Below are 25,383 nucleotides of genomic sequence, written 5' to 3'. Positions count from 1 at the left end.
CTCCATTCTATGTTCTTGGCGCTCTTGTAGAAAATTAGCTGTCCATAGCTATCTGGGTTTACTTCTGGGCTCTCGATTCTGTTCTGTTGATCTCTGTGTCTGTTTTTGCTTACTACTCTCTACATCTCTCACTGAGATGCACCCAGCTCATATCAGGTGTTTCTCTTTTCGCCAAAGGAATGTGCACCTTTCTGGTGATTTTAGGTTGCTTTCCAAAACAGGTGAATTTGTGTGTGGGCCCTATAAGAGCAGACTTTTCTTTCCCCTTATGTCCAATAGCTTCTCCAGAGATATTCCCCCTTGTTGTTAGTAGCCAGCAAAGCCAAGTATTATGACACTTATCTCAGTTGTGCTGAGTTCAAAAGCTGTTTCTTGCAGTAACACTCCCCCACTCAGATACTCCACTCCTTCAGGGAAGGCTTTGTACCTTAGAATTGCTCCCAGCTGTGAAGTGTCACAGCTGGGAGGTGGTTTTTTCCTCTCCCATAAGGAATTTCTGCCTCTCCCACCTCGGTCAGCATCGTCCCTTTTTCTGGGGGTTGTTTTATTTATTTATTTATTTTTTGAGGAAGATTGGCCCTGTACTAACATCTTTTGCCAATATTCCTTTTTTTGTTTTGTTTTTTCTTCCCAAAGCACCAGTACATAGTTATGTATCATAGTTGTACAGTTGCAGCTCTTCTATATGGGACACTGCCTCAGCATGGCTTGATGAGCGGTGAGTAGGTCCGCACCCAGGATCTGAACCAGTGAACCCCAGCCGCTGAAGTGGAACATGTGCACTTAACCGCTCTGCCACCAGGCCGGCCCCTGGAGATACTTTATATCCCATTTTCAGTTCTCTCTTAGGGGTAATTGTTCCAAGAGTAGTTGTAAATTCAGTGTGTCCATGGGAAGAGGTGAGTTCAGAGTCTGCCTATGCCACCATCTTGACATTATCTTTCTCTCTGATCATTAACATCTTGTATTAGTGTGGTATATTTGTTACAAATGATGAGCCATTATAGATACATTATTATTAACTAAAGTTCACAGTTCACGTTAGAGTTCATTCTTTGTATTATACACTCTATCGGTTTTGACAAACGTATAATGACATGTGTTCATCATTCCTGCATCATACAGATTAGTTTCACTGCCCTAAAAATCTCCTGTGCTCCACCTATCAACCCCTCCCTGCCTCCACCTGAACCCTTGGCAATCATCAATCTTCTTACTCTTTGCCTAGTTTTGCCTTTTCCAGAATGTCATACATTCTGGAGTGGGCTTTTTAAAATTAGCAATATGCATTTTAAGTTCCTCCATGTCTTTTTGTGGCTTGATAGCGCATTTCTTATTATTGCTGAATAAATCATTCATTTCTTTTATCGTTGTTACCACAGCCATACAATGGATTACTATTAGATATTGAATAAAAAATAAACCCATCTAAATAGGAACCCCTGGAGCTCCTTATTCCTCTAGGCTTTCCCACCAGTCCCCATAAAAACATTTGCACACACACACAATGGCTAGCAAAGACTAAAAAGGTGCAAGCTTCCAAAAATGAGATGCTCAGCTTAAGGAGGTCAATGAGCGGGTCAGATGAGCCCATTCGTGGAGGAGCCCTCCATTTACTCAGTCACAGCACCACTAAAAGGCCCTGGCTTTCTGGACCAGATGCTGACATCAGGGACTCCCTGAGTACGTGACTGGCTGGAGCGGTGTCAATTTTGTAAGAAACTGTCCAACTGTCTTCCAAAGTGGCTGTACCATTTGCATTCCCACCAGCAATGCGTGAAAGTTCCTTGCTCCACTCCTCGCCGGCATTCAGTGTTGTCAGTGTTTTGGATTTTGGCAATTATGATATTTTGAGATACTGTGGGTGTGTAGTGGTGTCTCATTGTTTTTTGATTTGCACTTTTCTAGTGACATATGAGGTGGAGCATCTTTTCATATGCTTATTTGCCATCTGTATATCTTCTTCTGTGAGGTGTATGTTCAGATCTGTTCTCTACTTTTTACTCAGGTTGTTTGCTTTCTTATTATTGAATTTTAAGTGTTCTTTGTATATTTTAGATAACAGTCCTTTATTAGCTATACATTTTGCAAAAATTTTCTTCCAGTCCATGGCTTGTCTTTCACAGAGCAAATGTTTTTAATTTAAATGAAGTCCAATTTATCAATGTTTTTCTTTCATAGACCATGCTTTTGGTGTTGTATATAAGTCAATGCCTAAAGATCACGTAGATTTTCTCCTATCTTATCTTCTAGCTGTTTTCTAGTTTTGTGCTTTATATTTAGGTTTATGATCAATTAAGTTACTTTTTGTGAAAGGTGTCCAGTTGTTGAGCACCATTAATTGATAAGACTATCCTTTTCCATGGAATTGCCTTTGCTCTTTTGTCAAAGATCAATTGACTATATTTTTGTGTATCTATTTCTGGGCTCTCTATTCTCTTCCATTGATCAATTTGTATACATTTTGTTTTAAAAGTTCAAAGAACTCTAAAAACATTTATTAATTTTGATGCCAAACAAAAATTTCAATATATTCTAAAAATGCAGAAATTACAGTAATTTTTTGCCACAATATAATGAAATGAATTAGTATATATAACAGTTTGAAAATAATTCTTGGGTAAAAGAAATCAAAATCGGAAATGCTGACTTAGAAATGAAAGACAATGAGAATTCCATATTTCAAACATATGGCATGGGACCAAAGGTGCACTCAGGAAATACTGACAGCCTGAAACAGTTTACTAATAACCTGAAAACATACGTTCTTAGCTGACATCATCTATTTATCATATTTTAGATGGATTCTGTTTCCTTGGTCTACTAGCAAAAGAATTCCTTTGAGCGTCTGATTTGAATTACATTAACTTTAGAAATTAATTTGGGAAAAACTGATGGTTGTACAGTATTTAGGCTACAATCTAGGAAATGACATCTTTCTTATTTTAAACTACATGCCCTCCTATATTTCCTTTTAGTGTTTTGTTGTTTTTTTCATATATGTTGCCAAATTTTTTGTTAAGGTTAGTCACTCGAGCATTTTATTTTAGATTTTATTCCCGTTATAAATAAGATCTTTTTCTCCTATAGTGCAGGATGTCCCTAAAGTTCTAGCACAGGTTAAATTGTTAACAAATTCACTGCTACTTTATCTAAATAATTTGTAAAGCTACAACAGAGGAAACGTATTAAGATTTAAACAAAACTGTTAATGATTCATTTGTTCATATTACTTTCTTCTATATTCACGTAATAAACCCTATATTATATTGGACAGCTATATCCAGGCAAATTAAAATAATGGTGAATAGGGTAAAAGTTAATAGATTTACATTTTATTATGCCAAGTCTTGAGTTAAATACACTTTGTTGCATTTTATAGAATATTTATAAAATATACAGAAACAAATTCTTAAATAGTCAAGCTGTATAAAGATTTTATGGATACCCTGTGATTTGCTTTCTTTCCCCATGGACGCTGTACAATGGCAAACCCTATTATAGTATCTCAGTGTACGCAGGAAAGATAGTTACCTCCCTGTAGATACCTGTCTCAATCTATACTGAGCATGGAGAAATATGTGGTTCACTCCCTCTTTCTTGAAACACTACCTCCACTTATATCAAGGACCTGGACCCACTCTCTCTTGCCCACCCCCCTTTCTCTTTCACTCACTGGCTGCTCCATTTCAGTATCTTTTGTTTACCACACATCTCTTCTCCATGATGCAGTCTTCATCCAGTCTCATGATTTTTATATGCTGATGATTCCCCAAATTTATACCTCAAGTCTAGATCTCGTTCAGACTCATACATCCAGTTGCCTAAGTCACATCTCAACCTGGGTGTCCCCAGTAGGCATTTCAAATTCAACATGTCCAAAACTGAACTCTGATTCTGCTTCCCTGGTTTCAGACTTGCTCTTCTGGCAGTCTTTCCCATTTCCATAAATGGCAAGTCTATCCTTGCGGCTGCTCAGGCCAAAAACTTTGGAATCATCTCTGACTCCAGGAAATATGAGAGGTACGTTTTGCTTTCTGTTTGATAAATGAAATCTAAATATTCCCCAAAAACCAAAAGAAAAAGAGGGGCCTGCCTGGTCTCTTAGTGGTTAAGTTCATGTACTCTACTTTGGTGGCCCGAGGTTTGCAGGTTTGGATCCTGGGCACGGACCTACACACTGCTTATCAAACCATGCTGTGGTGGCATCCCACATACAAAATAGAGGAAGATGGGCACAGATGTTAGCCCAGGACCAATCTTCCTCAGCAAAAAGAGAAGGATGGGTAACAGATGTTAGCTCAGGGCTACTCTTCCTCACCAAAAAAATAAAAAAAGAAATATGAGAGGAAGAGATGTGTGCTACTTCTGGGCCAAAGACTTTAAGAGTAGAGATTTTGAGACAATTTTCAGCTTCTCCAACTTTTCTCTTTTCTGTGAGCCTGATCATGGACAGCACACAACTTGGCTTTAACCATGCAGATGAAAATAGCACCGAGGGAGTGGTGGAGAAACAAGATGGGAGAATGTGACCCTCTGAATGATTAGGTGGAATGGAGACACTCGCCAACCTGGAACTCACACTTTTATGTGTGAAATAAGCTATTTTGCTTGAGCCTTTGCATTTTTGCTTGCCTTTGTTGTAGCAGCTGGCACATCACTAACAAACACACTCTTCTGGATACTATTTTCAAAGGGCAGCCCTTAAAAAATTAAGTCAGACCATGTCCTTTTGCTAAAACCCTCTGATGACTTCCCATCTCACCCAGAATAAAACCCAAAGTACTTACAACAGCTTCTAAGACCCTTTATGATTTGGCTCTCTGCTACTTCTATTTCCCCCTCTATCACTTGCCCACTCTGCTCAGGAGATGCTGGATTTCTGGCTGTCTCCTTGAACATGTCTCAACTACTTGCATGTCAGGGCCTTTGCATTTGCTACTTCCTTTGTCTAGGAGGCCCTTCTCTCCCAGACAGCTCACCCTGTCACCTCATCATCCTAATAGTGTGGCTCTCCTCATCTCCCCTTGCAAAATCACATTCCTACTCTCACACACCCCCTCTCACCCAACACCTCTATAACCCTGTGTGGCTTAATGATTTTACATTGCACTTTTTCCACCATTTGACCCACATATATACTTGTTTATTTTCTGACTTCCTGAATCAGAATGTAAGCCTCTTGAAGGAGGCTTTATTTTTCTCCATTGCTGTTCACATGTCATCTAGAACAATGACTAACACATAGCAGGTACTCAACAAATGTGTGCTGAATAAATAAAAATGTGATAATTTAACTATCTGAAATATTAATTACTCTTAAAGATGCTACAGCTTTACAATTGATTTTCTTGGTTTTTGGTTCTAACTGCAACTGTCTAAAAACAAAATTAAGATTATTTTCTCTTGCCTCTCTGTTTTATGTCTCATTGAATGGACCACAATTTTCAGAACAATGTTAAATAGTGAAAAGAGCAGACATTCTTGACTTGTTCCGAATTTTGGAATGAAAAGACCACTGAAGCAGGAACAGTGAAGTGAAATGTCTATTAGGTTCTGATCCAAGTAACAGAGGAGTGGGAAGTGGCTGGGGCTAAAATGAGAGGGAGGAAGGATGTGATGAAGAAGGGTGTGACTGGTGTAATGGCACACAAGCTGAAAAACATTTAAACTACGTTCTTTCTAGAGAAAAAAGGTCAGATTCAGCCCATAGGCTACCAGGGGATTAAGTAGGGGAAAATAAAGAATTGTAAAATGTACTTATCTAACAGAGTGTGAAATATTTAGATAAGAAGCATTTTCTTTGAAAAATAAAAATATATATTTTTAAATGTAAAGAATATTTAGGTTTTTTAAAAATAACTTTTTTAGGAAGATAAAAGTAATCATTATGTTGCATGAAAAGATACTCTTGCATTTAATTTTCAAGTTGTCACTTGCTTTTTTGAAGCTTGATTATAGAACTTCAGACGTAAAAGATCAGAGTCCCATACTATCTGCCAAGCTCAACAATAAAAGAAAGAATCTCTTTCATCTATAAAATGAATTTGTTCTTACCTCAAGGTTTTGGACAATTGCTTTTGCTTTTATCAGGTACTTATTTGTATCATCAACTTTCAAAAGCATTTTATCTATGGCATCATTAGTCATCTCTTTCTCTCTCTGCATCTCTATAATCTTCTCTTTTTTGTCCTTGGCACTTTTTCTTGCTTCATGGAGTGCAGTTTCTAGCTCTTGAATTTTCTATTAAAAAAACACACATATATAAGGTCTGCCTTTGAGACAGGATCACAGTATACAAGTTTAAGACAAAGGTGATCATATACGGGTATTAACTTTTTAGATTGCATTAACAAAGCATAGAAGAGAAGCCGAATGACACTCAATTCACATAGTTATTCTTTTTTTCATTTAGAAGCTGATGATTTTTGGACTAAAAAATGGCCGGTTTTACATAAGCATTAGTGTTTATTTTATTTACTAGTTACCATGGTGCTAAGCATATTAAATAGGCACTTACATTTTAAATTAACATTAGTCACACAAAGTACACTTGTTAATTGACTCTTTAGAGTAATACATGTAACATATCTTTCCCTTTCTTTTTATTACCTAGTTTTTACATTGAAAAATACAAGTATGTGGAAAAATTCAAAGGGACATAAGGAAGAGTAAGTTTCCCCACCTCAGAACACACACTAACTCTCAAGCGATGACTACTCAACTCTTTCAAGAGTATCCTTCTGCAAATTTAAGTATCTAAGAATATGTGAAAATACAGTTTATAAAAACAGTAAGTCATACACACAATAGTGTGTAAGAAGAAAGTACACACACAATAGAGCATAAGGAGAAAGTGCCAAAACAGGACCATATTTGAACATCAAGAAGAGAGAAGTCATGACTACAGAAGAAGTACTCAACTTTAACGTAGACAAAGAAGACATCTAAATTGTTAATGATTTTGTTTACCTTGGTTCAGTCATCAATTTAAATGGAGACTGTAGTCCAGACACCAAGAGAAGACTGAGACTCAGAAGGGCAGCAATGAAAGAATTAGGAGACATCGAGTGTAAGGAAGGGAAATTAGACACTAAGGCCAAGATTATCCACACTCTCATACTACCAATTACTATGTATTGGTGTGAAAGCTGGAGTGTGAAGAAGGCTCACAGGAAAAAAACTGGATTCATTTGAAATATGGTGTTGGAGGAGAGCTCTACGGATACCCTGGACTGCCAGAAAGATGAACAAGTGGGTCCTAGAGCAAATTAAGCCTGAACTATCGCTGGAGGAAAAAGATGAAACTGAGGCTGCCCTCCTTTGGGCACATCATGAGAAGGCAGGAATCTTTGGAAAAGACAATAACACTGGGAAAAGCAGAAGGCAGCAGGAAAAGAGGAAGACCAAATATGAGGTGGATTGACTCCATAAAGAAGCCATAGGCATGAGTCTATAGGAGCTGAGGAGGGCTGTTGAGGAGGATATTGCGGACATTACTCATTTATAGGGTCGCCAGGAGTCAGAGCTGACTTGATGGTACATAACAACAAATATATAGTTCTGTTTTTTTTTGTTGTTGTTTATTTATTTATTTATTTATTTTGCTGAGGAAGATTAGCCCTGAGATAACATCTTTGCCAATCTTCGTCCATTTTATATGAGTGATGTAGGTCTACACCCTGGATCCAAACCACAAACCTGGGCCACCAGAGCGGAGTCACCTGAACTTAACCACGTGGCCATCGGGCCCCTGCTTTTAATTTTTTTTTTTAACTTGAAAATGCATTTTCCAGATCTTGTTCAATATCAACTCATAGATGTCTCATAATTTTGTTTTCATGGATACATACATCCTGTTTCATGGAGGTATTATAAACTAATTAACCTGTCACCTACCAATGAACATTTAAGTTATTTCCAGTTTTTTATACGTACACAAATACCTGATTTTAAACACCTGAATTTGTTCATATGTATAAGATTATTCACATACACACACATGCAGGTTTTCCTGGAAAATGTCTGTTTCTTTTGGTCCACCCAGAACTTATTTGTGTTTAATGAATGAAGTAGGAGTCCAGACTTATGTTTTCAAGATGGCTAGCTGGTTGTTCTGATGCAAACACTAAGTAAACCATCGTTTCCCTACTGAGTTGACTGCTACCACTATCATACACTAAGTTCTCATACTCATTTGAGTGTACTCCCGAACACTCTACTCTGTTCCACTCCTCTATTTCTACATCACCACCAAACTACTCTATGCTACTCTAATTTGGCATAATTATCAAACTAATAGCATATGATTTACTCTCTGATGGGGTATTCTTATTTCTTCAAGGCTTTCATGAAGTTTCTTAGTCAAGTGTAAGTTATCCATTTCCACACTATGCATAGAGAAATTTTGGCCTCAAATTACTTCTTGAATCGTTCCATTTCATTCACTTTTTTTTTTTTAGATTTTATTTATTTTATTTTTTCCCCCCAAAGCCCCAGTGGATAGTTGTGTGTCGTAGCTGCACATCCTTCTAGTTGCTGTATGTGGGACTCGGCCTCAGGATGAACGGAGAAGTGGTGCCTCGATGCGCACCCGGGATCCGAACCCGGGCCGCCAGCATCGCAGCGCGCGCACTTAACCACCAAGCCACAGGGCCGGCCCTCATTCACTTTTTAAATGAGATTTATTGACATATTGCATTTTAAGAAGTTGAAGTTCTTTTTTCTGAAGTTCTTGGATCTTGAGATAAGTATAAAACAAGTTAGAATGCAAACAGAATTCCTTCAAGGAAGGAAAACAGTGTCTATTTGTTACATATGCGCACATACCTATGTCTACATATCAACTTCTATCTCCTTTCTCATTTGACAAATAATTTCAGACAAAATTTCCCCCGAAAGAACAAAACACATACCTTTTTCTGTAATTCATCTTTTGATTTATTTAAATCATTTTGAATACTTGAAATTTGACTTGTGTTTTCTGAAACTCTTTCTCTCAACTTATCAATAGTTTCTTGGTGTTCTTTCAAATGCATACGAGCAATTTTTAGTTCTTGCTGTGTTTCTAGATCCTTTATTATTAGCAGAAATTGAGAAACATGATAATATAAAGACACATTACCTTTTCTTAATGATGAACTAGGTAAACAGTCTTAAGAAATGCATGTTCATAGTTAAAAACCACCACCACACCACCCCAAATCAGAACAGTACAGAAGGATATCAAGTAAAACTTCCTGTCTCTCCCCTCGCCCATCCCAGTCCTGCTTCCTGTTGAACTGGGCCTCTTGCTCTTCTCCTTTCAGACCACTTGCACAGCTTTCTGGATCAATGTCACATAAAAAGTGCCCCATTCTTATGCTTAGTATTCCATTATACAGACAAACCCCACTTAGCCAGTGCCTTATGGCAGACACTTGGATTGCTTCTAGAGTCTGTTCACCACAAACAGTATTGCAGAGAATGCTGCTGTATTTCTGCCCAAATGTGTGAATATATTGGTAGGATAAGTTGCTAAAGTGTGAGTTCCTTAACAAATGTATATGCTGAAACATTTTTAATAAGATATTGTCAAACTGTCTCCCTAAAAGGTTATAACTTACATTTTCACCAACAGTACCATTGATTTAAAAGAGAAGGAGGCTTCTTGCATTTAAAACATGTTTACTGGATAGGAAGAAAGAGCATAACTCACTCTAACTATGGTTTCTTGTAGGTTTGCCTTGAGTTGGTCTCTCTCCAGTTTGAGATTCTCTTCTACTACTCTTAGACTATCTCTTTCTTTCATTACAGATTTCATTTCTTCAAGGTTTTCATGAAGTTTCTGAGCCAGCTGTGAGTTCTCCATTTCCATTTTATCCAGAGTTAAACTTTGGGTCTTGAATTGTTTCTTCAATTTCTCTATTTCAGACATTTTTTTCTGTGTCTCACTGACATCTTCTTTTAACTTAAAAAGTTGATGTTCATTTGTCTTAAGTTCTTGGATCTTAAGATAATCATAAAATAACATGTTAGGATACAGATGGTTTTTAAGGGAAGTATCAAGAATAGTTTCTAAATTGATTAAAACAATAGGCTTCCATGTGACTCAATATTCTGCATAATTCCACACAGAATTTACTTTCTTTTGAGGTATAATATACATAAGCACACTAATCTCAAGTGTATAGCTCAATTATTCCTGACATACGTATACGTCTATGTAATTACAGCCCAGATTAAAATACAGAATATTTCTAGCACCCCATGAGGTTCCTGGGTGCCCCCTTACTCCAGCCAACCACTATTCTGACCTTGATCATCCTAGATGAGTTTGCCTGTTTTTGAACTTACAAATCACAATGTATGTATCCGTTCTCCTGTTGATAGGCATTTGAGTTGTTTTCAGTTTTTCACTATTATGATTAGAGCTGCTATGAACATTCTTGTACATATCTTTATGTGGAAGTATGCATTCTTTTCTCTTAGGTACATACTCGTATATGCTGGGCCACAGGCTGGTATACGTTCAGTGTGAGTAAACACGGCCAAGCTGTTTTCCAATGTGGCTAAACTATTTTACATCCCCAAAGGATTTTAGGCACAAATAAGTCAGATATCCAATCAAATAAGCCTCCCTTCCCCCAATACCTTTTCTTGTAATTTAGCCTTTGAATTTTCTAAATCCATCTGCATATTTGATATTTCATCTGTCTTCTCAGAAACAATCCCTCTGAGTTGATCAATAATTTCCTGGTGCTCTTTCAGATGCATGTGAGCAATTCTTAGTTCCTCTTGTTTTTCCAGATTCTTAATCATTAGAGAATTTTAAAAACAGTGATATATCTTAATTTTAACTAGTATTTTCTTAATGAAAATGATATATTTTCTTAGTAAAAATAATAAAACTATTACTTCTTAATCTACATCTTTGTTGTTAGAAAGTTACAAGCTTATCCCCCCGTCCCTACCTCCCCACAACCCACTCCTAATTCCCAAAGGCAAACATATTACATACGTACTATTCTATAGCTTGCTTTTCCCCCTAAGGGTTATTTTGGGCTTCCATATTAGGACATGCAAATCTATTCCATGGTTTTATTATGTGCTGCATAGTATTCTGACATAGTGCTTGTGTCTACCCAGTTTCCTTCTGATGGACATTTAGATTGTTTCCCATCTTTTATTACAAATTGCTACAATGAACAACCTTGTGGTGTGTATTTCTGTATGTGTGTATAAACATAAATATATATTTATCTTAACAATTGATTAAGTGTACATATAGGATAAAGTCTATAAAGGAAATACTGGTTGCATAATTTAAAATTTTCAAGAATACCAAACTATGTGCCTAAAAGTTATATCAGTTCACGCACACTAACAGTACCCCTCATTTCAAAGAAGGCTCACTGCTGTCAGAAAACCCCATGTCTCCTCACTAGGGCGGGGAATGAGTGTAACTTACTTTAGCTTCCAGCTCTCTCAGGCTTTCACTGAGCTGGTCTCGCTCCATTTTGAGGGTTTCCTCCACTCTTCTGAGGCCATCTCTTTCCTTAGTAACAAGTTTTATTTCTTCAAGGTTTTCAAGATGTTTCTGAGTCACCCTGAACTTCTCTGCTTCTATACTTTCCAGGGTTGAATTCTGGACCTCTAATTGCTTCCTAAATTGCTCTGTTTGATGCGCATTTTCCCTGAGATCATTTTTTGCCTTAAGAAGTTGATGTTCTTTCTCCTGAAGTTCTTGGCTCTTGAGATAATCATACAATAAATTATGATATAGACAGATATTGATAGCTAAATAATAGTTTCTAAATTAATTAAGGCAAGTAAAGACAAATCTTTACTTGTCTTCAATTTTAGGCTAATTCATATACTGTTTCTTTACACAAACGACCTGATTCAAACTGTCAGTTACTCAGATAACAACCGAATGTGATCTTATTTGGAAATAGGGTTTTTGCAGATGTAATTAGTTAAGGAATGAGAGGCTCTCCTAACTGGACTAGGGTGGGCCCTAAATCCAATGAGAGTGTCCTTATAAGAGATAGGAAAGGACACGCAGAGACACAGAGAAGATCATGTGAAGATGGAGACAGAGATGGGAGTGATGCAGCTACAAGCCAAGGAATACCGAGGACAGCTGGGAGCCAAGGATAGCAAGAGGCCAAGAAGGACCCTTCTCTAGAGACTTTGGAGGCAGCATGGTCTTCCGACATCTTGGTTTTGGACTTCCAGGATCCAGAAATGTGGCAGAATAAATTTCTGCTGTTTTTAAGCCACCGAATTTATGGTAATTTGACACAGAAGTCCTAAGAAACTAGCATAGAGTCACTAGGTAAATCAAGGAGGCAAAGTGAATATGAGAAAAATTTAAAAAGAAACTGACTAAATATACAGATGTAGCTGTCAAACTGTAATTCCTCATCTCTTAAAATCTTTTTGGATAATTTATTTTTACTTCCAACAAGGTCTTCAGGGGGTGGCCCACACAAACATTGAGGCATTAACTTTTACATAAGGCTATTGATTTTACTTCTTTAGGAGGAGAATGAAATAGACAGGAGGTTTCAGTAAATTCAGTTAGGTTATAGTCAAAGGAATGAGAATTACGAGAACACATGTTAAGAAAGCATCATTCAACAGAAGCACAATGGAAGCAGCAATGTATTATTTATAATGCAAGTGGTACTGTTCTTAGAAGAAATAGAAAGATCTCAGTGGGTGCCTTTTAGAATTACTGGAGCAGTACAATTGTTACAAGAGTCTTAGCTCTTATGCAAATATACTATGACAGCACCTTACTTCCATTAAGGAAATGATTCAGGAAATTGCAAACATCTAAGGGATGGCAATAGTGACAAATCTTACATTTTAGAGAATGCCTAATACAGGTCTATAAGGGCAGGGGCTTTGTTTTATTGACTAATGTATCTCAAGCACCCAGAGCAGAGCCTGGCCCATGGCATTGCTCAATAAATATCTGATGAGTGAATATATCATGAGTAGTTTAGATGAACCAAGGCCCCCCTCTCATCTAAAGACTCCAGGATAATGTAATCCTCACAAAGGACAACAGCAACATCTTCGTGTGAGCTGAAACTGTCCAAAACATTAGCAGTGAGATCTGACCATCTGGGAGGCATATGCTATTTCTGGAATTTAGGTCTACTGGGATAAAAATTTATTACCAAAAAAAGTTTAGTCAGGAAATATGGCCAGGAAGGTAACTTTAAAAATTCACCTTTTCCTTTAGCTTTTCTTCGGCTTCTGCCAGTTTCTCACAGGTCCTATAAAGCTCTTCCTCTTTCTTTATGGTATGGTTCTTTTCTTGTACAACTATCTCTTGTTGCTTTTTAAGCTCACCTCCAAGAATTCTTAATTCTTCCTGGTTTTCAGTGGCCTAAATTTTTTTAAAGTTGACATTAAAATAAATACTAGGTTACATTTAAGAAATCAGATAAAAATCAGCATTTACCTCAGCCTGAAAATGGAGGAATCATGGCAAAGTATATTGGAAAAGACCTATTGAAAAAGAACGTAAGTCTTTATTTTAATCATGTAAATGCCAAGAATCTGCTTTCTTATGTTGTTTCTTTATTGCTCAATGTACATTCGCAGCATGAGAATTAGAACTGGATCTAACATTCTATCATGAGAGGTTTGCTTGTTTTCTACCCCTAAGCCAAAAGAGACCATCTCTACACTTTCATCGACTGATGATGAGACTCTAGTTATGGGCTTTTCATACACTGGGATGGCTTGTTTTGGGGCATTGATTTTGAGCAAGCTCGAAATAGCAACTGTCCTTTGCTAGCATGACTTGGGCTAATCTTACTTATTATCTTTAAAAAGTGACATTCTCCAGTATCAAGACCAAAAAACATTACAAGCCAGAGACTGAGAAGAGAATATGACCTTTGTCTGTATTCTTATTTACATTCAGATCTTTTGAGCAAGGAGACAATCCCAAGAAACATGAAAAATTACACAAAAGGTCAGGTTCTACTGTGATCCACAGCAAACTTTTCAAAATATTAATTTCTATCTATTACACATTATATTGCCCCTAAATATAAAAATAAAGCCTAAAGTAGGTTTGAAGATACTGGCAAATATTAACAACAAGCAAACATGAAATTAGAGAAAACTGCAACAGCATAAATACAAGAGAAACATTTAGGAACAAATTAACAAAATACGTACAAGACCCGTACACTGAAATCTATACAACACATCACTGAGAGAACAGAGAGTTTATAGAAAGATACACAATAAGCACATGAATGATGCCCAATATCTTTAGTCATTGGGGAAAGGCAATTTAAAACAATGAGGTTACACCCAATAGAAATGGTTAGAATTAAAAACACCAATAATATGAAGCTTTAGTGAGGATGTGGAGCTATCAGAATTCTCTTAATTTGCTGATGAGAATTAAAATGGTACAACTACTTTGGAATTGAGTCTAGTAAACTCTCATCAAGTTAAATATACATGTCCCTATGACACAGCTATTCCATTCAGATACTTACCCTAGAGAAATAAAAAATATACGTTCATAAAAAGATTAGTATAAGAATGTTTACAGCAGCTTTATTCAAGAGTCAAATAGCGGCAATGACTCAAATTTCCAACAATAGGAGAAAAACTAAGCAAACTGTGGCCCATTCATACCATGGAATAGTACCCAGCAATAAAAAGGCATGTAGAAAGAAGTGAGACACAGAAGAGCACATGCTGTGTGGTTCTATTTGTGTGAAGTTCTAGAAGAGACATGGTGATCTGAGGTGGAGAAACATCAGGATAGTGACTCTACGGGGCAGAGGGTGAGGTGAGGATTGACAGGTGGAGGTGTGAGGGAACTTCTTGTGGGTGGAAGTGTTCTGTATCTTGACTGGGGTGGACAGTACACAAGGGGACACATTTGTCAAAAGTCATCAGACTGGACACTTGCAGCAGATACATTTATTGCGTGTAAACGATACCTCAACAAAGTTGTAAAAACCCGAGACACAAAGATAAAAACACACTACCAAGTACCCGGTGCTGAACTCACCCTGTCAGTACTCTCCCTCAGGTCAGTCTTCAGTTGCTCCTTTTCTGCGGTAACACACTCTAACATTTGTCGCAGCTCTTTTTTCTCCTGTATCAAAGAAAACATCTTTCTCTGTTGTTCAATCAGCTCATTATCAACATCTGCAATCAACACTTGGGTTTTTTTGGCTTCCAAATTCTGCTTTCTATCTATGTCAACCATCTCATATATAAATACCTTAGAGAAGAATTTCTTAGTTTTAATAATAACAAAATAGCCAACACATATTACTTATTATGTACCAGGCACTATTTTCATATACTGACACATTTAATCTTCACTATAACCTTATGAGGTAGGTACTATTATTATCTCCATTTGACAGGTGAGGAGACTGAATCCGAGAGAGGACAGGTCATTTGCCCACAGTCACTCAGAGACGTAGAGTCATGCTGTGAGCCCAGTGCTCTGGCTCCAGAGTTTGTGCTCTTGTGCCTGTGTACTGAGAAGAGCTACCTGGACAGCTACAGATGACCCACACTCACCTTCACGTCTGACAGGTTAACCTGACTTTGTGAAGGAGTGAGCCACCTTAAACTCTCCCCCTCTTTCTTTCCTTCAAAAGCTGGAAATTGTAACCTCTTCCCTACTCCCAACAAATCTTTATTTTCAGAGTTTTATGATATATAAGAAGGCAAAAGAGTTTTGTTAGAAACATATTTCATATCATAGCATAATACATGTTTTCTTAATTTACACTTTCCACACACTGCTTAAGAAAAGCACCTCATGTCAACTCATTTATCCATAAATAAGGCTGAACCAGAGGTAACAGAATACGTGGACTGCTTGGTAAAAGGAGACAAAACTGACATTACAAGCATAGGTATGAAATTACGGTATCACCATATAATCCTACACTACCCCAGTAAAAACACTCAGCTCCATGTTGGCCACAGAAGTTTGAAAAGGTTGTTATAATAATCTATATTTTCATTAGAAAAAAAAAGAAAAAGAAGAAAAATAATCCAATGACACTAACTCCACACAATCACTATTAGAATTCTGGAATACTTCCTTCCAGATGTTTTTCCATTAAATTTTTAACATTGCAATTATGATTCATTTACTTATACATAACATCCTGTTTTAGGTTTACTTTTCCACTTAGATTAGATGATATGCATTTTCCCAAGCTGTTACATCATCTTCAAATTATAATTTTTAGTAGCTGCTCGATTCTCTAGACTGGATATGGACAAAACATATTTTACTTACCTACCCCCTTACTGTTGGCAATAGGCACGAGTTTCTGACAAAGATGAGCACAGAGCTAACTACTAAGTACATGAGAAATTAACATTTGTAACACACAATCTTGGGGACTAGTCTGTCAGATACTATAATTCAGAATCTTGCATCTTTATTCCTATATATCGGAATATACACAGAAACAAAGCAGAGTGAGACAAAGTTCAAAACTGAACTCAGCCTAGAAAGTATTTCAGCTACCAAGGTTATGAGCAAATCTAATAGCTCTAATCATTAAAGAAAAAAAATTGTGTTCTTTATATGAGAATAAGACAACTAATCACAAAGTTTGAAATTTCTGTTGAGATACACTAGAGAATCTCACTTGCAGAGAGAGACACATCAAGCTGGACTGAAAACGGGCACTCGAAGTGGATTCATGATAGACCTACTAGTGCAGCCCTCTGGTGCCCTGAAAAACAGAGGGATGACGGAAATGCCCAGACCCACTTCTTTATCCACATGGGTGATTCCAGCATGAACATATCACAAGACCAAGCTGATCGCGGCCTCCCATCCCAGATTTCAGAAACCTGGATGAACAAAATGGCCCCAGAGAATGCCCAGTCAGACCCTTTTATCAACACAAATGATTCCAGCATGAACATAATACCACAGATCGGCTCGTCACAGTGAGTGTAACGCTCCTTTCCCCTCACTCCTCCTCTACTGCCCTTTCTCAGGGGGCCCTGTGCCTGCATTTTACATTTGTTTAAAAGCAGCTACTGATTGTTATATCTTATTTTCAAAAGTCTATTTAAAGAAACATTCTCCTCATAAAAGTGGAAATTATAAATTTTAAAGCAAGGTTAAGTGCCTTTGGCCCATGGTTGATCTAAATTATAGATAAGCTGAGAACACAAGATACAAAGCAAGTGAAAATGCTTCCTAGGAGAAAATGACTGAAGCATAGGCATAGAGGAGGAGAAAGCTCCTTTTCCAAGGAAAGAATAATGTACCCCAGGGTAAATGGGGAAAAAAAGAAGATCATTATATACAGGAATAGTATATAAATGTATATATAAGTTTATTTACATAAGTTGGATCTCACTGAATTATTCTGTAGTATGCATTTGCTTTTATTTAACAGTGTGTCCTGGAGACTTTTCCATCTGTATATAATGTCTACTTTAAAAAATTTACATGACTGTACAAAATTCAGTTATATTTCTATACATTAACAATAAACAATTAAAAAGGAAATTGAGAAAACAATCCATTTACAATAGCACCGAAAAGAATAAAATATGAAGGAATAAAATTATCCAAGAAGGCAAAGACGTGTACAATGAAAACTACAAAATGTATCTGAAATAAATTAAAGCAGCAGCAAATACACGGAAAGACATCTATGTTCATGGATAGGAAGACTTTGTATTGTTAAGATGTCAACACCACCCAAAGTGATCTCCAAATTTAATGCAATTCCTATAAAATCCTAACAGTGTTTGCAGAGATAGAAGAATCCACCCTGAAATCCACATGGAATCTCGAGGGGCTCCAAACAGCCAAGACAATCTTGAAAAAGAACAGAGCTGAGGCCTGAAACTTCTTGATTTAAAAACTTACGACAAAGCTGTATTAATCAAAACAGTGCAGTACTGGCATAAAGACAGACATACAGGCCAATGAAATAGAATATAGAGCCCCAAAATAAACCTTTGCATATATGGTCAAATAATCTTTCACAAGGATGTCAAGCCCACTCAATAGGAAAGGACAGTCTCTTCAACAAATGGTGTTGGACAAACTGGCTATGTCACACAGAAGAATGAAGTTGGGCCCTTACTTTACATCATATAAAAAATTAACTGAAAATGGATCAAAAGCCTAATCATAAGAACTAAAACTATAAGACTCTTAGAAGAAAACGTGAGAGGAAAACATCGTCACACGTGTCTTGTCAATGATTTCTTGGATATGAAACCAAAAGCACAGGCAACAAAAACCAAAATAGATAAGTGGACTATATAAAAATTAAAAACTTATGTGCATCAAAGGACACAATCAACAGAGTAAAAAGGCAAGCTATGGAATGGGTGGAAGGATTTGCAAGTCATACAACTGATAAAGGGTTAATATCCAGACTGTATAAAGAAATTCTACAACTCAACAACAAAAGACAAAAAACCCAATTTAGGGCCTGGCCCGATGGCTGAGTGGTTAAAGTTCTGTGTGCTCTGCTTTTGTGGCCCGGGTTGATGGGCTCATATCCAAGGCGCACAACTAATCCGCTCACCAACTATGCTGTAGGGGTGTCCCGCATCCAAAAACATAAAGGATGATTGGCGTAGATGTTATCTCAGGGTTAATCTTCCTCAAGCAAAAAAGAGTAGAATGGGCAACAGATGTCAGCTCAGGGAGAATCTTGCTCAGGAAAAAAAAAAAAGATCCCATTTAAAATTGTAAAAAGTAAATAAATAAAGCACTTAGGGATAAATGTAGAACTCTAAAAAAAAAACAATTTAAAAATGGGCAAAAGGGGAGTGACATCAGCATCATGGCAGAGTGAACTCTTTCTCCGATAGGATACAATAAAAGAGACAGTCACAGACCAAGAAGGGTCACTCACACAGCACAAAAGGACATTGGAGAGTCCCACACTGCTGCATATCTGAGAGTGGACATGCTGGGGCCCCCCGAGGAGGTGGGGAGAGGTAAGGAGAAATCCTCCCCCTCCCCATCAGATCGGTGACTCGGGTCTGTGAGGCTCACAAAGGGGGGTGTGGCTGCCTTCTGCAGGGAAACTGTAGCCCGTCAAGCTCTCTCAGCCAGTGGGAAACTCCCACACAGAGGACTCAGAACTGCTGCAGGGGTGCATCAACATTTGAGGACCCCAAGAGAGAAGATAATGAGGGGCGAGTGAGAAGCCCCCCCAGGGACTGGGAGCACAAAAGAGAGAACCCTTCCCAACCACATGCCTGACGCTGCAGCTCCGCTGATCAGTCAGACCAGCCACAGCGCAGGCAGCCAGGGAGCACCAGCAGCCGCAGAGCACAGGGCGCTCAGATTACACAGCCCTTGACCCTTACCCAGTGGCAGGTGGGGGAAAATGCAACCAGATATTTCCAGGGTGAGGAAAAACACGGTGAACACGGAAACCACGTTGCAAAAGTACATTAAATCGCCATACCAGAAGGAAAATGACAAGCACCCAGAAATCAACCCTGAAGGCACAGAAATTCATAACCTAAATGACAGAGAATTCAAAATAGCTATCATAAAAAAGCTCAACGAAATACATGAAAACACAGAAAAGCAATTCAACAAGATAAGGAGTTTCTTCACAAAAGAGATTGAAATCATCAAGAAAAACCAATCAGTATTGATAGAGATGAAGAACACATCGGAGGACATAAAGGAGAGTCTGAGATCTTTAAAGAACAGAGCTGAAAATACAGAGGAAAGAATTAGCATTATCGAGGATAGGAATACAGATATGCTCCAGATGGAGGAGGAGAGAGAACTAAGACTAAAAAGAAATGAAGAAAGTCTCCAAGAAATATCCTACTCAATTAGAAAATGTAACATAAGAATTATAGGCATTCCTGAGGGAGAAGAGAGGGAAAAAGGAACAGAGAGACTATTCAAGGAAATAATAGCTGAGAACTTCCCAAATCTGGGGAAAGAGCAGGCAATACCAGTAAGTGAAGCCAATATGTCTCCTAAATATGTCAACAGGCAAATGCCCTCTCCAAGGCATATAGTAGTAAAGCTGGCAAAAGTTAATGACAAAGAAATAATATTAAGGGCAGCTAGACCAAAACAAAAATTAATGTACAGAGGAATTCCCATCAGGCTCTCAGCAGATTTCTAAACAGAAGCTTTACTGGCTAGGAGACACTGGAATGATATATTCAAAATCCTAAAAGACAATACCTTTTAGCCAAGAATACTCTATCCAGTGAAAATACCCTTCAAATATGGTGGAGAAATAATAATTTTCCCAGATAAACAAAAACTAAGGGAGTTCACGGCCATGAGACCCCCACTGCAAGAAATGCTCAAGAAGGCCCTCATGCCTGAATAAAAGAAGAAAAAGGGAACACAGAGCTTGGAGCAAGGAGAAAAATAGGTAGACAAAATCAGAAAAAACAGTAGATCTTTATCAGAATAGGTTAGCAACCACTTAAATACCACAATGAAAGATCAAAGGAAGGAAAACACCACAAACAAATGTAACCTCATCACTTTAAACGCACATCCACAATACAAGATGGAATAAGTTGTGACAAGAATAACTTAGAATGGGAAGAGGAAACAGATCAAATGGACTTAGTCTAAGGAAATAAGAGGCCATCAGATAATGGACTATCTCATTCACAAGATTTTTTATACAAATCTCAAGGTAACCACTAAACAAATAATCAGAACAAAATCACATATGATAATAAAGAGAAAACCAAAAATGTCATAAGACAGAACTATCAAACTGAATTGGCAGTACAAAACACACGGGACAAGAAACAAAGGAAATTCAAAAGAACCAGAAAATAAGCAATAAAAATGCAACATTAAGCCCTCATATATCAATAATTACCCTAAATGTAAATGGATTGAACTCTCCAATCAAAAGACACAGAGTGGCAGGATGGCTTGAAAAGCAAGACCCAACAATATTCTGCCTCCAGGAAACATATCTCAGCTCTAAAGACAAACAGAGGCCCAGAGGGAAAGGATGGAAGACAATACTCCAAGCTAATGGCAAAGAAAAAAAAGCAGGTGTTGCCATACTCATATCAGACAAAGTAGACTTCAAGATAAAACAGGTTCAGAGAGACAAAGAGGGCCACTATATAATGATAAAAGGGACCCTCTGCCAGGAAGATATATCAATTATAAGTATATATGCACCCAACATAGGAGCACCAAAGTACATAAAGCAACTATTAACAAACCTAAACGGAGATATTAACAACAACACAATAATAGTAGGGGATCTTAATACCCACTTACATCAGTGGATAGATCATCCAGACAAAACATCAATAAGGAAACAGTTGACTTAAATGAAAAACTGGATGAAATGGACTTAGTAGACATATAAAGAGCACTTCATCCAAAAACAGCTGACTACACATTCTTCTCAAGCATGCACAGAACACTCTGAAGGATAGACCTTATGCTGGGAAACAAGGCAAGCCTCAATAAATTTAAGAAAAATTGAAATCATAACAAGCATCTTTTCAGACCATAATGATATGATACTGGAAATAAACTATAAGAAAACAACTAGGAAAGTGACAAAGATGTAGAGATTAAACAACATGCTACTGAACAACCAATGGATCATTGATGAAATCAAGAGAAATCAAACAATACCTGGAAACAAACACAAATGAAAATATGCCATACCAACTCACATGGGATGCAGCAAAAGCGGTCCTGAGAGGGAAATTCATAGCACTACAAGCCCACCTCAACAAACACTAAAAAGCCTCAATCAGCAACCTTAAATTACTCCTAACAGAACTAGAAAAAGTAAAACAAGCAAAGCCCAAAGTCAGCAGAAGGAGAGAAATAATAAAAATTAGAGCAGAAACAAATGACATTGAGACTAAAAATACAGTAGAAAAGATTAATGAAACAAAGAGTTGCTTCTTTGAGAAGATCAACAAAATTGACAAATCCTTAGCCAGACTTACTAAGAAAAAGAAAGAAAAGGTTCAAATAAATAAAATTAGAAATGAAAGAGGCAAAATTACAACAGATACCATGGAAATACAAAGGATTATAAGAGAATACTATGAAAAACTATATGCCAACAAATTGGACAATTGAGAAGAAATGGATAAATTCTTAGACTCACACAACATCCCACAACTGAACCATGAGGAAATAGACAATCTGAATAGATGCATCACAAGTAAAGAGATTGAAATAGTAATCGAAAACCTCCCAAAAAATAAAAGTCCAGGACCAGATAGCTTCTCCAGTGAATTTTTCCAAACATTCAAAGAAGACTTAATACCCATCTTTCTCAAACTATTCCAAAAGATAGAGGAAGATGGAACACTTCCTAACACATTCTATGAAGCCAACATCACCCTGACACCAAAGCGAGGCAAAGACAATACAAAGAAGGAAAATTATAGGCCAATATCACTGATGAACATAGGTACAAAAATCATCAATAAAATATTAGCAAACTGAATACAGCAATACATTAAAAAGATTATACACCATGATCAAGTGGGATTCATACCAGGAATGCAGGGTTGGTACCAACTTAATACACCACATCAACGAAACAAAGAACAAAAACCACATGGTCATCTCAATAGACCCAGAGAAGGCATTTGACAAGATCCCACATCCATTTATGATAAAAACTCTCCACAAAATGTGTATAGAAGGAAAGTGCCTCAACATAATAAAGGCGATTTGTGACAAACACACAGCCAGCATCATACTCAATGGGGAATGTCTGAAAGCCATTCCTCTGAGAACAGAAACAAGACAAGGCTGCCCACTCTCACCACTCTTATTCAACACAGTACGGGAGGATTTGGCGAGAGCAATTAGACAAGACAAAGGGATAAAAGGAATCCAAATAAGCAACGAAGAAGTGAAACTCTCACTATTTGCAGATGACATGATCTTATATACAGAAAACCCTAAAGAATCCATTGGAAAACTATTAGAAATAATCAACTACAGCAAAGTCGTAGGCTACAAAATCAACCTGCAAAAATCAGTTACACTTCTGTATGCTAATAACAAACTAACAGAAAGAGAGCTCAAAAAGATAATACAATTTTACAATTGACTCAAAAAGAATAAAATATCTAGGAATAAATCTTACTACGAGGTGAAAGACCTATACAATGACAACCACAAGACATTACTGAAAGAAATCGATAATGACATAAGGAAATGGAAAGAGACCCTATGCACATGGATTTGAAGAATAAACATGGTTAAAAAGTCTATATAACCTAATGTAATCTACAAATTCAACACAATCCCAATCAGAATCCCAATGACATTCTTCACGGAAATCGTACAAAGAATACTAAAATTCATATGAGGCAACAAAAGACCCCCAATAGCTAAAGCAATCCTAAGAAAAAAGAACAAAGCTGGAGGCATCACAATCTCTGACTTCAAAACATACTACAAAGCCATAGTAAGCAAAACAGCATGGTACTGGTGCAAAAACAGACACATAGATCAATGGAACACAATTGAAAGCCCAGAAATAAAGCCAGACATATACGGACAGCTAATCTTCGACAAAGGAGCTAAGAACATATAATGGAGAAAGGAAAATCTCTTCAATAAATGGTGCTGGGAAAAGTGGACAGCCACGTGAAAAGAATGAAAGTGGACCATCTGCTATCACCATTCACAAAAATTAACTCAAAATGGATCAAAGACCTGAAGGTGAGACCTGAAACTATAAAACTCATAGAAGAAAATATAGGCAATAAACTATTTGACATTGGTCAGAAAGGAATCATTTTGGATGCCATGTCTACTCGGACTAGGGAAACTAAAGAAAAATTAGGCAAGGAAGACTTCATCAGATTAAAAAGCTTCTACAAGACAAATGAAACCAGGATCAAAGTGATTAGACAACCCACCAGCTGGGAGAAAATATTTGCAAAACATATATCTGACAAGTGGTTAATCTTCGTAATATATGGGGAACTCACACCATTGAACAACAAAAAACAAACAACCCGATCAGAAAATGGGCAGAGGAAATGAACAGACACTTCTCCAAAGAAGATATACAGATGGCCAATAGGCAAATGAAAAAATGTTCAACATCACTAATCATCAGGGAAATGCAAATCAAAACTACACTAAGATATCACTTTACACCCATTAGAATGGCTATAATCACCAAGACAAGAAAACAACAAATGTTGGAGAGGTAGTGGAGAAACAGGAACACTTATACACAGCTGGTGGGGACGCAAACTGGTGCAGCCTCTATGAAAAACAGTATGGAGAGTCCTCAAAAAATTAAAAATAGAAATACCCTATGATCCAGCCACCCCACTACTGAGAATCGATCCAACGAACCTGAAATCAACTATCCAAAGAGGCTTATGCACCTTTGTGTTCATCACAGCATTATTCACTACAGCCAAGACATGGAAGCAACCCAACTGTCCATCGACTGATGATTGGATCAAGAGGATGTATATATATATATATATATATATATATATATATATATATATATATATATATATATATACAATGGAATACTAGTAAGCCATAAAAAGGACAAAATCGTCCCATTTGAAACAACATGGTTGGACCTAGAGGGTATTATGTTAAGTGAAATAAGCCAGAGAGAGAAAGACAAATGCCACATGCTCTCACTCATATGTGGAATATAAACCAACACACAAACAGAGAAAACTGTATAGTGGTTAGCAGGGGCAAGGGGGGTGGGGGAGTGGGCACAAGGGGTGAAGGGAGACATGTATATAGTGATTGACAAACAATAATGTACAACCGAAATTTCACGATGCTATAAACTATTAAGACATCAAAAAACAGAGTAAGTTAGTATGCACCACTAGGAGGAGATGAAGTGGTAAACTCGTAAAAGACATTCTTTGATGATCTTTTGTATTTCTGAGACATGTGCTGTAATTTCTCCACTTTCATTTCTGATTTTACTTATTTGTGCCTTCTCTCCTGTTTTCGTGGCGAGTCTAGCTAAAGGTTTGTCAATTTTGTTTATTTTTTCAAAGAACCAGCTCTTGGTTTTATTAATTTTTCCATTGTTTTTTTAGTCTCTATTTCATTTATTTCTGCTCTGATTTTTATTATTTCCCTTCTTCTACTGAATTTTGGCTTTGTTTGATCTTCTTTTTCCAGTTCTTTTAGGTGCATTGTTAGATTGTTTATTTGAGATTTTTCTTGTTTGATGAAATAGGCCTGTATTGCTACAAACTTATGCGTAAAGATACATGCACCCCTGTGATCATTGCAGCGATATTCACAATAGCCAAGACTTGCAAGCGACCTAAGTGCCCATAAAGGGATTAATGGATAAAGAGGATGTGGTATATACACAATGGAATACT

General features: G+C 37.2%; 1 protein-coding gene across 1 annotated transcript in view; it reads right to left on the bottom strand.

The window, feature by feature from the left end:
- The window catches only part of LOC147911493 (uncharacterized), a 105,647-nt gene that overhangs the window by 7,075 nt on the left and 73,189 nt on the right, over positions 1-25,383 (bottom strand). Inside the window, exons 14-20 of the mRNA XM_087428034.1 lie at positions 15,041-15,127; positions 13,226-13,384; positions 11,450-11,731; positions 10,633-10,791; positions 9,698-9,988; positions 8,916-9,074; positions 6,058-6,243 (exon numbers count right to left, since the gene is read on the bottom strand). Of these exons, the coding sequence (XP_087284160.1) occupies positions 6,058-6,243; positions 8,916-9,074; positions 9,698-9,988; positions 10,633-10,791; positions 11,450-11,731; positions 13,226-13,384; positions 15,041-15,127 (1,323 nt within the window). The remainder of the gene's footprint in view (positions 1-6,057; positions 6,244-8,915; positions 9,075-9,697; positions 9,989-10,632; positions 10,792-11,449; positions 11,732-13,225; positions 13,385-15,040; positions 15,128-25,383) is intronic.

This window comes from Ceratotherium simum, unplaced genomic scaffold (assembly GCF_057802395.1).
Source record: "Ceratotherium simum simum isolate JZ-2026a unplaced genomic scaffold, ASM5780239v1 HiC_scaffold_43, whole genome shotgun sequence".
In the NCBI taxonomy this organism is placed as follows: domain Eukaryota; kingdom Metazoa; phylum Chordata; class Mammalia; order Perissodactyla; family Rhinocerotidae; genus Ceratotherium; species Ceratotherium simum.
The sequence above is the reverse complement of the archived record's forward strand: the minus strand, read 5'-3'. Positions and strand labels throughout refer to the sequence as shown.